Source organism: Triplophysa rosa, linkage group LG19, assembly GCF_024868665.1.
Source record: "Triplophysa rosa linkage group LG19, Trosa_1v2, whole genome shotgun sequence".
NCBI lineage: Eukaryota > Metazoa > Chordata > Actinopteri > Cypriniformes > Nemacheilidae > Triplophysa > Triplophysa rosa.
In genome coordinates this window covers 19551626-19570624 of record NC_079908.1, presented here as the reverse complement: position 1 = coordinate 19570624, position 18999 = coordinate 19551626, and the positions used below count along the sequence as shown (strand labels likewise).

The window sequence follows — 18999 nt, the reverse complement described above, 5'->3', positions numbered from 1 at the left end:
TCTGTTGTGTTTCATTTAAGTGTCATCAGATGTTTCTCCTACAATTTTGAAAAATGCAAGTATGAACAAATGATAGTGTAATTGTTGAAACACATGAAGAGTATGAAGTTGTAAAATGAATGTAGATTGTAGCGATAAAATGATCTGGATTTGGGCAAATGTTTGAGTTTTTATTGCGATTTTCAATAATATTGACTTCTGATCGCAGACTTTTGATCTGAGACTTTCAAAATTTGGTCATTTTTTACTCACCCATGTGATGTTCTACAGGTTTTAAGACCTCCCCGTGTCTTCGGAACACAAATAAAGATATTTTTGATGACATCCGAGAGCTTTCCAGGCCTCCTCATAGACATCATTTGAAACAAAAGTTTCCATTTGCTCTCATTGTAATCTCATTGATCTCTTGGAGAAATAATTGAGATAGCAGAGATCTGTGAGAATGTGATTTTTCTTTCTTATGGGTTCTCACAAAACACGAAATACAATACACCTTTTATTTCTGATTGAAAAAAAGTACTAGTGTCAGCTGTTGCTTGGTATGGTGAAGTATTTTATTGTTGACCTTAGTTACATGAGCACAGATGTTTTTTTTAAACTGCATTTAATACAAATAAAATATGATTTATCTTGAGAACATCAAACACACATAACACAATAAGTCCACAATTTAGGTCAATTCTGATGTCATGTCTTCAAACACAGTTTTGTGCATCTGTTTGTTCTTATCTCTTCCCTCTCATTACCATTGCTGTAAACTCTCTCTAGACGGATGAAGAGAAAAGACAGGGTTTGCCGGTCGTCATGCCAGTGTTTGATCGGAATACCTGCAGCATTCCCAAATCCCAGATCTCCTTTATCGACTATTTCATCACTGACATGTTTGACGCCTGGGATGGTAAAAATCCACAGACACTCATACAAACACGGCTGAAACAAATGCGTTCGAGCTTTACTGCGAACCCAATGTTTAAATACTTTTTTAAACCTTACGGTTTCAACAAACACACCAGACAATCCGAAGCATATCATCAGAGAGTATCTAAGAGAGAGAGAAATGTTTTCCCAGGCCATCTTTGTAGTCATCTGGTTCTCCTAAATGAATTGTAATGGTCCATTAGCAGCAGAAGATGTCGGTCTGGAGGGGGGTGTCGTAGATGGTTGCTGATTGGTTGTGATAATGTTATCCAGAGGTTGAGTAGAGCGGTGGGCTTTGGAAACTTAAGGTCCGTCTTTCCCACTGAGATCAACCCCAGAGAATAAACCTGCGTACTGTCAACACACAACACGCATGATGTCACGGAAACTTTAAAAATGAAGGGGCACGGGGTGATAGTGTGTTAGAGAGAAAGAATGTGTGTGTGTGCATGTGAGTGTGTATGTCTTTGATTTCCTTAGTTTGGGGTCAGAATCCAGTGAAGCAGAATCTCTTGAGCTCTCCGCAGATTTGGTTCCCAAGGTCACGATCGGGTCAGTTTATCATAGAGGAGCTGTGTGTGTGTCTGACAGATTCAGCAGGGGAAACAGAAAACATTCTCAAGAGAACATAAAAGAAATCGGGAGTGCAAGCATATGTGCGAACATACAAATTGCCATATTTACACTCATGCAAACAAAATGCACACACACACACACACACACCCTACCGTCTGCAGTCTGCCAGAAACTAATTCAGTCGAACAGATGGTGAGATGAGGGGGAACGAGAAACATTACAATAAACAACATTTGCATCCTGTTACTTACTGTCCAGATAGACAAACATACATGCAGACAGACAGATAGAAACATAGATAGATAGACAAATCGATAGACAGATAAACACACAGACAGACCAGAGACAGACAGACAGACAGAAAAACAGAGATAGATAGATAGATAGATAGATAGATAGATAGATAGATAGATAGATAGATAGATAGATAGATAGATAGATAGATAGACGAACGGACAGACAGAAAAACAGATAGATAGACAGGCAGACAGACAGACAGGTAGGCAGGCAGGCAGACAATTAGATAGGCAGACAGACAGACAGGCAGATTGTCAGGCAGATAGACAGACAATCAGATAGACAGACAGACACACACACACACACACAATCAGATAGACAGACAATCAGATAAACAGACAGGCAGATAGACAGACAATCAGATAGACAGACAGGCAGACAATCAGATAAACAGACAGGCAGATAGACAGACAGACAGACAAGCAGATAGACAGACAGACAGACAGAAAGACAGACAGGCAGGCAGGCAGACAGACAGATAGACAGACAGGCAGATAGACAGACTATCAGATAGACAGACAAGCAGATAGACAGACAGACAGATAGACAGATATAACAGTATTGTAACAATGTTAAAGGTACAGAAGCAAAAGATTTTGGTCAGAGAGTATGTAAGTCGCTTTGGATAAAAGCGTCTGCTAAATGACTAAATGTAAATGTATGTAACTAAAGAACAAATGTCTCTCTCTCTCTCTCGCTCAGCCTTTGCCAGTTTGCCAGGCTTGATGGAACATTTGGCAGAGAACTACAAATACTGGAAGAACTTGGATGAGATGAAGTGTAAAAGCCTGCGGCCCCTGCCACCTCCGTGAGCCCCCCTTCTAAAGGTCAAGGGTCAGAAGTCATGACGTCTCCACATGACCTCAAATATTCAGTCCACCGCACCGCCCTTTTGACGATACTCCACCCCAGCGACAATCGCCCCGGTGATGAGGGTAAAACTCAAAGTAATGCACTTTATCTCCTCCTCCAGCGTCTTTTCTCTTCATCTTTTTGAAATCCGTCGCCCTGTTTTTGGCTCGCCCGCCTCCCCATCGCCCTGCACGGGTTGAATCATTCACTAACACAAAATCTCAGAACGGTCAGTTAGGTCGCTGAATACCATACAAACTCTCGCCCCTGCAGTGGACCCACACTTCTCTTTCGCCCGCCCCTCATCATCCCCAACATGAAGCCCATTGGATATTTTGACTGTCAAGTTGCCAAAACGTTCGAACTGAAGACTGAATGTACAAGGTCGACCTCCCTGCGGGTCGGCAGTATTCCAGCACTTTCTGTATCAGAACGACTCTTTTCTCAGACTCCAAGGACTGGTGTGTAATACTCAATCATTTTGATATGAAAAGCCAATAATAGCAAAGAATATATTTCTCGAGAACACTGTATATCCAGACACATACTGTAACAGCTTGATGATGCGTGCGTGTGCATGTGAGAGAGAGAGAGTGTGCGTGTTGCTATAAGATGCTTTATAATGAACGTTACGGCAGGAGAGGACGTTTTTACATTTGACACAAAAACATTACGGTTAACATTCCAACTTCACACAGTCGTCCGTACGGACACAACATTCCCAAACTCCAGCACAGCCTCATCATGAGACCACCCAACAGGTGGGTTTGCACGGATTATTATCGTTTTGAAGTATTATTTATTTAGGAATAAGCTTGGCTGTGTATCACGGGTCTACTTTTACCACGGTGAAAGTGTCTTGGCGTGTTTTATGAAGTCTGTTTGGGTTCATATGGCCGTGCTTACACTGTTGATATCTCGTCTTCATACACTCATATGTTCACCTGTGCTCTTTCAGCATCATGGCAGGGACTAGAAAAGATTTCCAACCAAGCGTCGCTTTGTTTCATTTTGTCAGAATCACCGAACAAGCACTAAATTTTTCAACACACCAAAAAAAAAGAGTCATATTTTGTGTTGTGAGCGCAGTTGGACGCGTGCACCGTTGGCTCACAGACAGGCTTAGTCAGAATTTATGAAGTGTTTATATTTGGTGGATGTTTGGCTCTCTGCTTGTTATGTGTCATGTAGATTGTTGGAAAGAGCACTTGAGGACATACATCACAAAGAGCGTTCTAGAACACATCACCAATGTTCTAGAACGTTTTGTTGTCCCGACACCACCATACTGAGAGTTCTTACATGTTCTTGGAGCTCATCTCTGGGGCAGATTTTTCACTGAGGAGGATTGCTTTCGTTCGCTCGGCACCACGACACGATGACAGGGTGTTCAGAAAGTTCCAGCTGGGACTGTTGTGATGGCGCGTTTGGAAGCATGCGGCACACGTTCTGTACGTTTCTGATTTTCTCTCTTTCCTGTTCTCTCGTCCTTCCTGTTGCTGTTTCCCCCCTTTCTTCATTTTTCTTTCATGCGCTCCAAACACTTTCAGTGAAGCCTGTTTATACAGTATAAATCATTATCAGTTCATCTTAATGCATTATGAGACAGAGAGGCATTCATATACAGACATTCAGAATGTTTCATAATATTGTAATACGTTTTTTTTCATAGCCACAGCTTTCAAATGTGTAATTTGGGTTTAGTCATGTGTCTTTAACACATTAGATTCGATAATATGTTTTATATATATATATATATATATATATGAATAGTAAATTCAGCTCTAGCTGTGGTTATTTATAAACTCATGCAGCTGATTATAATGTTTAATTGTAACGCAATGTAAATGCATTATAGTGCATTAAGACCTTTAAAATAATCTTTATACATATGAAGAGTTTGGTTCCAAAATGAGATAAGACCGTTTTTTACATTTTTGTCAAAAATCATGTTTTTTTTACTGCGCATTCCAATTAATGTCAATCAAACTGCAGTTGGTTTATTTGATTTAAGCCATAATGACTAAAAAAATACAGCTAACTAACACAACAAAACACAAGAAAAACACGATAACATTATAAAAAACATGATTTTTGAAAAATTGTAAAAACTGAGTCATTTTGGAACCAAACAGTTCATATACTGGCTTCATGAAATCATATTATCCATTAGAAATAATGTTTTTAACACTGTTAAATACATGGACAATATGAGGCTCACTGTTTGGTCATTTGCTTATTTTATAGCCGTCCAGACATTCGTAAATCGTGTAAAAGAAGGAATACAGAGATGACAAACTCATTTATGAAGTGCTGACAGCTCTTAACAGTTATCATCACTGCTGTACAAACAATACTGGATGCACATGTCGCCCTCTAGTGGTCGATCCTGAGAACTTCACCCACTGTCTATAAAAAATGTTAACTCGAAATATAAATCCTCTCATCATTTAACTGTCTTTCCAAATGCAAATGCATTTGAATATGACGTAAACATTTTGCCTGATATCTATGTGTTCCATTACAGAAAAAATCTTACAGGTTTGGATTGTCAGTAAATGATGAATGAGTTTGCACAATAGAAAGTACGCTTTCATTTCAAAGTTAATTTGATTAAATAACAATTATTAAGAAACAAACTTCAAGTATGTTTCTAGGCATACTTAATCCAATACTTTTTTTTACGTAACACAAAACTCACAAACATGTTTGTTTCTTAGAACGAATTATAATTTCTTTAGTTATTCCTAACAGTAGAGTAATGTTAAAGTCCTCATGATCAAATCCAAAACAATGAATGAGAAGCGAAAAGTGAAAGCTAAATATTTACATGAACGTGCCCCCGTTTATGAACAGAATACTATTTCTCGTTCGATGGTTAATGTGATGCTACGATGTTGCGTGTGTAGGTACACTGAGATGAATGTTAGATTCTGTGGGTGGATCAGGATAAAGATTACACTTATATTTCAGGTTGTGGGTGTTATCAGTTAAATGTGATTCACTGCCAGTTTTGTTTTCATTCCATATTCCTGTCCATGTTTATGCTGTGTGTCCATTTGTGCGCCTGTTGAGTGATTATATTAACCGACCAAACCTTTTATAAAAGGATATCTATAACACAAACAACACACTTAAGCTGCAGTTCACCAGCAGCGGCTGGAGGAGAATTCTGGGAGTTTTGAGTTGATGCGTTTGGTTTTTGTGCTCTGGTTCTGGCTCTAAAGCCTGCAGACATCAGTCACAGAGCATTCTAAAACACTTAATGAAAGCGTTCCCTTCTTTTCCTGTTCTCCACCCATCTGATCCTCCGTGTTCCTGTGTTTCAGTGTTAACAAAGCTACTGTACGTCAAACCATGGCTCCTGTCAGCATGCATTGTCCTTTCCCAGAACTGTTTCGCGTATTTGTCAGACACAGGGTTTATATGTAAAGAAAAATGAATTCTGAGATGTTTTGAGCATCCATTTACATGGACTATTTTGCAGATGTAGTGCATTTTTCAGATACATGCCTTAATCTCGATTGTGGAAACACCACAGATTAATGTCCTATCATTATTCCCTCAACACTGAGCGTTCATGTGAGATTCCTTCTTAATCCGAGTTGATCAAATATGGAATAATTGAATTATGTGTTGTCATGGTGACCATGTGATTGTTTCATTCTATGATTCCAAAGTTTATTGTAATTGTATGACTCGCTGGATTTATGGGTTAGTTCAGCTTTGTTAAATGTTTAGCAGTGATGCAATTTAAGTGATATTTGCCCCCATTTTTTTTTTTCAGATTTTGCTCTTTTTTATGTTTTCAAAGTTCTGGTTTTTTTCTCTTGGGAGGAACACAAAAGAGAGTTTTTGAAGATTCCTCTTTTCAATGCGTCAGTTATATGCCTTGTGTTCTCTCTCTCCGTATGCTTTGAGGATCAGACTTAAAGGGATAGTTCAACCATCAATGAAAAACAAACTCATCGACTCCCCCTTTTGTCATTTCAAACACTTCAAACTGTTTCTTGCAGAACACAAACTACATTTTGAAGAACTTGAGTAACCAAACAACACTGACCCCCATTGACTTCCACCGTGTGAACACAAAACCACTGACGCGTTTCATGAAGACACATTTTCATGAGAGTGAACAAATGATGACAGAATGTTTGTTTTGGGGTGAACTATCCCTTTAAATTTGACTAAATAAAACCCTGTGTGCAGATACTTTTCAAATATCATTGTGTTTCAGAAAATCAAACATATTTATATTCACGTAGCGATGGCAGAAATGCTCAGACTCATGGGAAAAATGTACTTGTCTTACTCCAAACATTAACAGTGCAGCCAAAACCGTCCCCTCAGGTTCGATGTGTCCCGTGATTTCAGCCAATGTTGCCAACGCAATTATTTTTGCAACTACCTAAAGTATTTGTGACAAGGAAACAAATGTATTCCTAGAAGCCATTTGATTTCTATGCTCATTCGTGGATCTTGTGACTAAAGAGGTGTCAGTCCCGCTTGTGTTTGAATATGGTGTTGTAATTCTATTGATGGACATCCGTCACACACCCATTATTGAAGGGCTCGCTTACAAACATGACCTCACGATGACATCATAATAGGGGGCGGGTCATGAAGTGAACTAGAAGGTCAGGTTTAATACTTGTGTGAATTGATGGATGGGTGCAGATTCTGTGCCAATTACTGTATTCTTTTTTTTTGGAAGAGTTGGGGAATGCAAACTTGCATTATCCCTCGAGCAAATGTATATAAACTATTTTTATTAAACGCAATATTATTGAAAGTAAAATTAGTCAAGCCATTCAGCAGTTCTTGTTAGTTGTACAAAAAAGATTTATGTCATATATGTTTAAACATGTTTTATTTCTGATGTCTGATTCTGTCTTTATCTGTTGTTTGGAGTGACCGCTCCGACTTTGAATCCGTTGTGTTTGTGAGACACACAAATAAACATTTGCAATAAAGTCTTTTTCATCCGAGTTCACAAGCACACAAGATTTAATCAAATTCAGTTCAGGCAGTTCAAATACACACAAGCAAACATTAAAGTGCAATCAAATGTTCAGTTTTAAGGTCATTAAATATTCTCATAACACAAACATTCCCTTTAATATACACAAATCAACATTCACATAAAACAATCATCTAACAATTATTCATAAAACCATTCGAGTAAAATGACAAACATCTGACAACATTTACATGTTTTATGTGTAAAAACACAATGTGTCTAATGTGAAGTTAAAACACTGATGTGATCAGACTTTATACAGTAGAAGGTTAGTACAAAGAAACCTGATCAACAGATCTGAGACCTGTGATGTTCATTAACTGGTGCTTTCAATACAAACACTAAGACTCAATTTTGTGTTGAGTTCAAGAGTAAAGGCGATGTGAAGATCATATCACAGTCCCTGGTTCTGTTCCAGTTTGTGAAAGAGCGCGAGGCTGCGCAGCTGCGACTGCAGTTGTCCGTCCCTCCACACGATGAGCAGGTGATCTGTGGAACAGGTGACCAGACCCTTCTCTTTAAAACTCACAAACATCTGGAACACAAAACCCAAGAGATGGCACAAGCACGTGTTATATAGCTTAGCAAAAAAAACGTTGATGTTAAAAAGATTGTCAGGTTTTTAAAGGGGTCATATGACACGGCTAAAATGAATATTATCGTTTGTTTTAGATGTAATGCAATGTGTGTACACAATTTAAGGTTCAAAAACGCTGTATTTTACTCATACCGTGCATGTTTGTATCTCCTCTTTGCCCCGCCTCTCTGAAACGCATAGATTTTTAACAAAGCTCATGGCTCTGAAAAGCGAGGTGTGCTATGATTGGCCAGTTAACCAGTGCGTAGGGATTGGTCGAATACTGCAAGCGTGTGACGTAAATGTAACGCCTCTTACCATATTTGGAACATCAGGTTCCTCTTCAATTGTACTGACAGGAACGCCCACCTTACTTGTGTATACATTTGGGCGGTCTCAGTCAAATCAGACCACCAACTGACGCAGATTTGTGGGGGTGTGGATACACGAGGCGTTTCAGGCAGGTCTGGGTGAGCATTCGCTTTTAGATAGAATGCATCTTTTGTTCCAACACTTTAATTTTTGCAATTTTACGTGTCTAATACATGCATGGGCAACTTATAACACACCAAAGACACAGAAAAACACGTATTCGCGCCATATGACCCCTTTAAATGATAAAAATGTCAAATTTTGAGAAAGTGCTAGGAAATTCTGGTTGTCAAAAACAGAAACATGATGAGCGTCACCTTTGGTTACTCTAAATTCATAAATCACAAAAATCACCTTCAGACCAGTTGATTTAAAGAATCTAATATGATTAAATGAATAAACTAATAAACACTTATGTGGTCAAATATTAACCATGAATTCATTCTCTTGGTCCAAAACAACCTACTGTTCATTCTACAGTCTATCTGCACGTTTCCTGGAATTTAAAGCCATGACCCCGGCATTGCTTACCACATTTCACCAGTCGAGATACAGGAACTTCAGAGCATTCCTGAACTTTATACACACAACTAATAATGGAAGTCTAGGTCATCAAATCATCTCTCTTTCCTGTGCTCCGCCCGCCTCATCCTCACCGTTTCTGTGTTTCAATGTCAGAAAAGCCATTGACTGTCAAAGCATGACTCCTGTGGGACTGTATCATTTCTTTTTACTGCAAGAGTTTATCATTCATTTAAATAAATAAAACGCCCAAAATGAAGTTGGGAAAAATATTTAAAGCCTGGATTTTTTAATTCAAGTAAAATGTTCAAATATATTTAAGTTACACAGTTTATTTACTGTATAGGCATTTCAAATATGAGCTACTATGAATTCTTTTCTAAAAATGAATATGCAGTCAGTTTAGAGGCCACGTCCAAAAACACACCTTTTTTTCAGAAATGATTTATGTTCACTATAAAATTAAATAAATAAATACAAAATTGGTATAATTGTGCGATGCTAATGTGTGGGCCGTGATGGTGAAGCACATTCGCGCGCATGTCAGGTGATCAATATAAAAATTGACTTTTATGTAGATCACATCCTTCATTCTGTCAGAAACTTTAATTAAAGCGCGGTTCAAAACAAACCCCCAAATCAATGAATCGTCATAAGCCACAGTTTCTACGCGCATAATCGAAAGCTTTCATTTAAAACTACGTCACAGATCTAAAGGTGGGGGAACAACGTTTAATTAAACGAGTTGAAGCTCCAGCAAAATGTATTCCAGAGATCTGGTAGATCAATAGGTGACGTGGATTTATGTTTAGCCCTTAACTTCATCCACCCTAGTCACGTGACCACCCTACCTGCACAGCTCCAGAGTGACCGATCAGATCGCCCGTAAGTTCCAGCGATCGCAGACCGGAGACTTCTGGGAGTTTCTTGGCAGGAGGGCAAACCTGCTTGCTAGACCTGCCGAACGTGCCGAACATCCCGAAAAGCCCTGTAAGACAAAACGGGTTTGGAAATGATCTGACCCATGATAATGAATAACAAATCATTTTGGTCATTACACAATCATTTGTGTTACTTATAGTGTTGATGACTTTATTATTATTACGTGCTGTAAAGAAATGAAAGAGAATATGAGGATGTGTGGAAACGCGCACACACACCGGGCCGCACACGATGACAGATAAATACTGTAATGCTTGGAAAAGAGAAGGAAGGATATGGGTTGTGCTGGAAAGGGAAAAAAGGGTGAGAAGGTTTTTAAGAAAAGATCAAACGCAGATGGAAAAAGCGAGTTCACAGATGAACTCAAAGGAGGCGTGTCCTCTTCACCTGAGGAGGCGGGCTCAGCAGGCAGGGGGAGGTCCTGTAACTCCCACATCCTCACGCTGCCGTCCTCAGAGCACGACATCAGATGCCTACAAACCAAAAAACACACTGTAGATCATCTAATGAGTCATTCAGGACGTGAAAAATGCATTATGGAGGAAAAAAAACGTTTTATATAAAAGTTTATTGGCTGATACCCATCCTCCTGCAGCACGGTGTGTAAGAAGTTTGAGTCATGAGCGATCCTTCTGTACGCAACCACGCTCTTCAACGCCACATTATAAACACACAGACCACTGCCTACAGCTGCCACAAGTAACTGAAAGAGAAAGAGAGAGGATTTCAACCAAAGATATAAATGAATGCAGGACAAGATATACGCCATATTTGAATAACTAGGGTTGCAGCTTTTGAGTTTTAACACTTTGACTAACCTCAACCTCATTTATATAACTTTAACATTGTTACAATAATAACTTCATGCTCATATAGTCGGCCCCTAAAGAACAATGCTTTCAGAGCTTTTTAGAGTGTGAAACTCATTTCTTTTCTATGGTATCCTTTACCTCTCCGTCCGAGCTCATGTGCTGAATGGACCTCTCGATCCGTTTCTGGTTAGTCAACCTGACCTCTGATTGGCCTTCTCCCGCTGACTCCTCCCACAGGATGTGCTCATAGGCCTGAATCGTCCAATTCAGGGAGTCCCAGAGGATGAGCTCGCCGATATGAGAGCCACTCGCAAACAATCCGTCTGATACACATCATTGAAGTTAACACTGTTCTTTTAAATCATGTAAGAATTACACTTTACACCGTGTCTACACCGGACGCATCCAGTGTGGACAAATTGTTTAATTATAATGGGTTCCAATGCGTTCTATTGTCGCATCGCGCCGCGTCCGGTGTAGACACGGTGTTACAATTTTTACACACGTGTACACCAGTTTCCACTATTCATATCTCACCGTTGACATTGATGAGCGATCGAATGGTGTCCTGATGATCAGCCAGATGTCGCATGGCCATAACGGCAATATCCGACCCAGACACGTTCAGCTTAAATATCACTAAAAGATCAGGAGCAGAAACAACTGATTAAAGCTGCTTTAGCTACAACATAGAAGTTATTAGTGTTTGGCTTTTACGTTCTAATTACCAATCTCTCTATCCATGGCAGCTGCGATGAAGTTCTTTGGTAACTGCACCATGGCTGAGATGCCTACAGAAAGAAGACGAAAATTGAGCTTTCTAGGTTAAATGTGCAATATATATATAACAAATAATTATTATAAGCTTCCCATTGGGAATCACGATAAAGACAGTGATCTTTAATGTACTAGCCAAAAAAGTTATTTCGCGAATTGTCGCTTAAAAAATGATTCTATTAAAGGGGTCATATGGCGCGAATACGTGTTTTTCTGTGTCTTTGGTGTGTTATAAGTTGCTCATGCATGTATTAGACACGTAAAATTGCAAAAATGAAAGTGTCGGAACAAAAGATGCATTCTATCTAAAAGCGAATGACCTGCCTGAAACGCCTCGTGTAGCCACACCCCCACAAATCTACATCAGTTCATGGTATGATTTGACTAAGACCGCCCAAATGTATACGCAGGTAAGGTGGGCGTACCTGTCAGTACAATTGCGTTGGACCCTGATGTTCCAAATATGGTAAGAGGCGTTACATTTACATCACACGCTTGCAGTATTCCACCAATCACCACGCACTGGTTAACTGGCCAATCATAGCACACCTCACTTTTCAGAGCCATGAGCTTAGTTAAAAATCTGAGCATTTCAGAGAGGCGGGACAAAGAGGAGATACAAACATGCACGGTATGAGGAAAATACAGCGTTTTTGAACCTTAAATCGTGCATTACATCTAAAACAAATGATAATATTCGTTTTAGCCGTGTCATATGACCCCTTTAAATAACAAAAGTTTACACTTTATTCACATATACAAGTGTGTAGATGAAATACCGGTGTCGCTGTGATGAACGGTTTTACACTGCAGCTCAAAGTCTCTGTTCCACACACACAGCTCATTTCCCCCCGAGAGCCACACGTCCAAACGGTCCAACACCAGCAAACACTGCAAGAAACACATCGATGAGCAAACACGTGCACACACAAGAGGAAAAGACACGCACACGCACACACCTTCACAGAGGACTGCAGATCAGACACATTCTGCACACGGTGTCCCGTGTCAGGATCCCATAACTGCTGCGGAATTAAGGACAAATTCAACATACACTCATACACACACACACACACACGGATCAACAGAAGAGGATACACTGAGCGTGCGGTCTGATGATGCAGTAATGAGGGCAGTGTGCGTGTTTCCGCCTCTGACGTAAGCGTATGATGTCATGGCCGTGATCTGCCGCGTGTGACCGCGCAAGTCCAACAACAACTCCCCCGTCTGAAATCAACACACAAACACTTACTTATCAGTACTACATTATTATTCTAGATATTTTCTATGTATCTTACTTTTGGGGGGGGGATAAATATGACTCAAACGTTTCACCTATACTGTATGCAAATCTGCTCACATATAATAGACCGAGCATCTCGTTAACATATCATTAGCATACTCGGGACATTCTGGCCTGCTCACCTCAACGTTCCAAACCAGCACGAGTCCATCATCACCTGCCGACGCAAACCTGACAAAACACAAGACAGAGAAACACAGACTGAGCAAAACATGGAATTCTTTACACAGGTTCAGAATATTATATCAATCTGAAGAATTACAAGATAACCGGAAGAACTGAATATGAAACAATGACGGATGTAGAGGAAACGTGTGCAAAGGTTAGGTGCGTGTCACGTATGCAAACAGAAGCCCAAAACAACGTTTTTAAACAGAGTGATGTTTGTGACGTTTTTCAGGAAATCACCCTACAAATCAACAGTTGGGCCTTTAAATGAACTCCATGAAGAACAAGACAGCAGGCCACCGGGTCTCCGATGATAAATACTGGTCAAAAGGCTCTCTCTAGAGCAGTTTCCTGATTAGATTTTAAGAATGGCTTGATCCCGAGATGACCTTTGACCTCCGGAGCTCAGGAACGAATCATCCGCAGGAAGACCAGAAGAATGAAAGCGTGATAAAGGGATGAGATACAGGAAGTGTGGAAGGTCTCGGAGAAAAGAAACAGGACTCCGGACTCGAAAAGCAATCAGCCGCGTTCTGCACACTGATTTCATCTGAAACGCTTCTACTGCGCTGAGATCATCGCGAGCAGCCAACCGGAACACACACACGCAGCTGAAACTTATAAACCCACTTCCAAACTCATTCCAGTCACATGAAAATCAACTGTTACACTGCACTGCGTTTACTTATACATTGCTTTTAAAAGTCTAATCTAGACGCTTCTATTATACAAAATTACAGGTGGTTATAATCAGCGTTGGGTAAGTTACTCTGAAAAAGTAATGAATTACTAGTTACTAATTACATGTTCAATAGTGTAATTAGATTACTGTACAAATTACTCTCTACAAAAAGTATTTAGTTACTTATTACTAATTACTTTCTATATCCTATATCAATCTTGATGAGTCTAGTGATTCAAGGATAGACATGAAAGGGCTCTTTTAATTCATTCAAATAAATAATATTAAACTACATAAAGTACTCTTATTAACTGACCAAAGTATTACAAATGTGAGAATTATACATTAAAGCACAGATTTTAAAGTTAGACTTTTGAATTTTGATGTCAATTCCACTATTGCACACACACACATATATTACACAAAGTATTTAGTTTAATTACACCAGAAGTAACTGTAATTAAACTACAGAAAAAATAAGAGTAATCCCTTACTTTACTTTTCAAGGGGAAAGTAATTAAATTACAGTAACTAATTACTTAGTAACTAGTTACACCCAACACTGGTTATAATACAGTGATGCTAAACAATATCGTGGCACACCAAGAAACATGTCCAAAAAACATTTACATGTTTGCATTTGGCAGTTGATTTTATACAAAGTGGTTTTTACATTAAATCATTTTTGCTGCTTTAAATCATTTCAACGTTTTACATTTAAATTTTTTATGTTTTGACAATATTTGAACTCATCAAAATTAGCTAGGAAATGTCAACTCATTTGGAGTCCCAGACTTCACTGCTGGCGAAAATTTTAAACGGTAATGCACTGGAAAGCCAGTTTGACTCGAATTAAAAAAATGTAAGGCAGACAAAAAAATGTCAATCTATACATTTCATCACTATGTGTGTTCTCTGGACTCGAAGCTAATGCAATGCTCTACCAACTGAGTTTTCCCAAATCTATATTAGAAATGATACAAAATTGCATGTTAAAAGGCACCACATCCAAGAAACATGGTAATAGTCCTCTGTGGAAAGGTGGCAAGGCCTTATTGTGGAGAGGCCTTCTGCCCACAGGCAATGTACACTAGCGAAGTACACACACACACACACACACACACACACACGGTGTGATGATTAAGCTCTTGTCACGCTCTGTAAGTTTGCTTTCGGAGTGGATCTGCCTCAGTCTGAGCTGTCAATCACCGGTCAGAGGCGGAGAAGAGGATTGCTTACCTTAAGTCATCAATCTGCACCAGAAATCGAACAATGTCAAAGTGTCCTTTCAGCACCTGCATCTCCGTGAAACAGTTTTTGGGCTGTTCCTCCCCAATGAACAGCGCCGCGCTCTTCTGCACACACAGAGAATATAATAGACAAACGAATCATGGCTTCAATCTAGCTGCGAATCTGCTGAAATGACTGCTGTCTGCTCGACATGCACCACACCCCGCGGTCTTTAACACTAACTGGACGCTGAACCTGGAGACTTTCACCACATTATTGGTAAATAACAGCACTGAAGTACCATTGTGGCTTTTGTCTGCCTTCATTTACAGCAGTGGCCAAAACTGATGTTTGTCCTTTAGTAAAACACAATATTATTGAAGATTTTGTATGCGTGTTGTTGTGTATGAGGAGTGACTGGAGTGTAACTCTGAAACTCAGCTGTGGGAAGAATTTAAGGAGGCACAAAATTACAACACATGCATAAAGTTTCTTGAGTCGAGGAGAATGACTACTTTTGTCAAAAACAAGACAGGATCGACAAAATATTCATAACTGATAGTCATGCTTTATTTCCAGTGCACTTCTGAGTTTTTCTTGCACATTAAAGGGGTGATATGACACGGCTGAAACGAATATTATTGTTTGTTTGTTTTAGATGTAATGCAATGTGTAGACACGATTTAAGGTTCAAAAGCGCATTATTTTCCTCATACCGTGCATGTTTGTATCTCCTCTTTGCCCCGCCTCTCTGAAACGTGCAGATTTTTTACACCTCGCTCTGAAAAGCGAGGTGTGCTATGATTGGCCAGTTAACCAGTGCGTAGGGATTGGTGGAATACTGCAAGCATGTGACGGAAATGTAACGCCTCTTACCATATTTGGAACATCAGGTTCCTCTTCAACTGTACTGACAGGTACGCCCACCTTACGTGCGTATACATTTGGGCGGTCTCAGTCAAATCATACCACAAACTGATGTACATTTGTGGGGGTGTGGTTACACGAGGCGTTTCAGGCAGGTCTGGCCAAAGACACAGAAAAACACGTATTCGCGCCATATGACCCCTTTAAATGAAACCCAAGTCATTTTGTCAATTACATGCCTTTTCTCCCATTTATACCATATCCTCATTTGGCAATATTAAACATGTAAAGTCCTAAAATTGATTGCAGGTGGATATTTGTAGACATACTAGTAATGTAGGTGGTATAGTAAATAATGCATGTGTTGTAATAAAAAAAACTAACCCTCTCTCTTTCTCTCAACAGGTATTGGTCTAGCTTTTGTTGAAACTAGTAACTTCGTATTAGCATCTATTGTATTATTGCTCCTGTATGACATTTGGATAAAAGCGTCTGCTAAATGACTAAATGTAAATGTATAGTAAACGCTAGCAATGACTAAATAAACAAAAACTGCCAATCCTTTGACCTTTTGAATGTAGTTTATACAATATATCAACAATAAACTAAATGCTTTTAGTTATATAATGCTCGTAAATGGCTCTAATAAAGTACCTTCTGCCAATATTTTGTAAACACTTAGTTATTTTAAAATCAGAAAGTGTTTCCCATATTCACTTCTAATTAAAAGCATGAACACACCTCTACTGTCCCCTGCGCTTCTCGAGCTCCCAGAATCCATCGCAGCATGATGCTCCTTTTTAAAAACACCTTTTACAGGCCAGCTCTTTGGATTTTAATGGAAACTAATAAGGCAAATCAGTGTAGACGCATGTTGCGACACCGGCTGGCAGTGACACGATGTCTCCTGTTGATCAGGAGTCTTTATTTAAAAAGAATTACAACGTATCGATGTGGTTTCTATAGAAATGTATTTAGAACTGTAATAAAGCGCAACATTGTAGCGAGATTTGATTGAAAGGGCGCGTCTTATACAACGTATTGGTTCTGCGTTTGGTCACGCGCACTTCAATAATGTTCACATAAAAGAGTAAAATGAGTATCGACGTTTAGAAACGTTAATCTAAAATCATCTTTAATCACGGTGAATGCATTTTTCGGGCAGATTCTTCTTTCGTCTATGACAGCTGCTGAATACCAAACAAATCTGCGAGTTCATGTGACCGGCTACGGAAGCTTCAAGAGGACAAACGTGACCGTGTTGTTTTCGAAGTGAAAAACCTCCCAAAGCTCATCTTTCCCAGTAGACGACTCCTTCAGCTGTCTTGGAAATATCACATACATAATATATATCAATTGTAGCAAATATTCCATTGTTTTAAAAGGATAACATTTGGAATTATTTTCAATTACTGTTAAAAAAGAAAACGGAAGCTAATAAGACATATCTATTGTTGAAAAAGGTAATCAATATTATAGAAATGATTTGTGTCATAATGTGTGAATATTAATGTGTATATATAAAAATAACTTTTGATTGTAAAAAAACCTGAAATATGAGCACGTTAACATTTAGGACGAATGTTGACCAAGAATAAAAATGATAAAACTGAATCTGCGACACTGTTTGGTATTTTTTAGTCTCATGATAAATATCATGACTTATCAGTTTTTAATTTTTTTGTTTACTGGTCCAAGTACTATCTGTCCGAGATCTTTGAGAATTAAGAATTAACCTATGTTAAAATTTAGTATAGGCTAACTGTAGTTCCTGTAGTATATCTTACGACCGCTAGATGTCAGTACACACCAACTTGACAATTTCTCGCAGTGCTGTTTAGGGTCTGAATGCCTGCACACTGACGAGGTTAAGCACCGTTTCAGTGTAATCAATCACAGATGTCTTTGATCCATCACAAATGCATTACGTACACGTATAGGCCCCTGTATGGAGTTTGAAAATAGTATGACGTCCATCCATTGTATTATTGTTTTATGCTTGTGTCATATTTCGCAGTCTCTCTCTTGAAATCACTCCGTCTAGATTCTTTCCCCCGATCAAAACCAGAACGAGAGTGATGGACTCCGTGTGTACATTGAGTAATTATTTGAGGATTACCATCACCTCACACCTCACAGAGATGTGCCCCTTCTCAGAATCCCACGGGGCCCTCGTGACCCTCTGCCGCACGCGCGCTCACAGATGAGCGAATGGCCTGTGTTCTCAGATAGAGACGAGTGTGTGAGCGAGTGTGACCTTCATGCTGAGCTCCAGCGTTGATTTCTGATTTAGTGTCAATCCGCTGCGCTTGTCATGCCAGGCGAGGTGCTTTCCACAAGGTAATAGAAAAACTCAAGGGCAGAAAGAGAGTGTGTGTGTGTGTGTGTGTGTGTGTGTGTGTGTGTGTGTGTGTGTGTGTGTGTGTGTGTGTGTGTGTGTGTGTGTGTGTGTGTGTGTGTGTGTGTGTGTGTGTGTGTGTGTGTGTGAGAGAGAGAGAGAGAGAGAGAGAGAGAGAGAGGGGGAGAGGGTAGGGGGGTTGAAAGAGTTTTTAACAGGGAGTGAAAAGACAACAGTATAAAAATACACAATAAATTAATGACAGAATAGCAAGAGGAGTTAGAGGGAGAGCACTGCCTGAAGAAACAACAAAAATATTGAAATATAAAGCAGATTAGTGACATCATGTGATGTACTGTGACACAGTGTCAGTGGAAAACATTTAATGTGAAATTAAATACACAAAACAAAGTTTGAAGATAAAATATAGAAAATAATATGGAAAATAAAAATGTGCATGGTCCTTGCAAATATACGAAAACTAACACACATACAATGACATCATCATGCCAGACATAAACAATAAGCCTATAATTAACCTTCATTCACTCAATCGATGCTCTTAAAACAAAGAGATGGCAAAACAGAACACACGCACGCACGCACGCACGCACGCACGCACACACACACACACGCACACACACACACACACACACGCACACACACACACACACACACACAGGTTTGTTTGTGCGCATGTCTGGTTTATTACACACACACACACACACACACACGCACACGCACGC

General features: G+C 39.4%; 2 protein-coding genes across 5 annotated transcripts in view; one reads left to right on the top strand and one right to left on the bottom strand.

The window, feature by feature from the left end:
* pde8b (phosphodiesterase 8B) overlaps positions 1–7616 on the top strand; it is a 38776-nt gene extending 31160 nt beyond the window's left edge. For 3 of the 4 annotated variants that reach the window (XM_057361121.1, XM_057361119.1, XM_057361122.1), the window contains exon 21: positions 769–2605. In XM_057361121.1, coding sequence (XP_057217104.1) covers positions 769–1110 — 342 coding nt within the window. In that variant the 3' untranslated portion in view covers positions 1111–2605. Of the gene's footprint in view, positions 1–768 lie in introns of all 4 variants that reach the window. The other variant, XM_057361120.1, reaches the window with a different exon arrangement.
* wdr41 (WD repeat domain 41) lies at positions 6359–17137 on the bottom strand. Its single transcript, XM_057361127.1, has 13 exons — positions 16657–17137; positions 15058–15173; positions 13091–13139; positions 12764–12892; positions 12625–12687; positions 12445–12556; positions 11617–11679; positions 11426–11527; positions 11027–11211; positions 10658–10779; positions 10464–10549; positions 9986–10122; positions 6359–8198 (listed from the first exon to the last, which is right to left on the bottom strand). Exons 1-13 carry the CDS (start codon positions 16702–16704, stop codon positions 8058–8060), a joined length of 1353 nt encoding a protein of 450 aa, XP_057217110.1. The 5' UTR covers positions 16705–17137; the 3' UTR covers positions 6359–8057.
* Positions 17138–18999: the final 1862 nt, after the last annotated feature.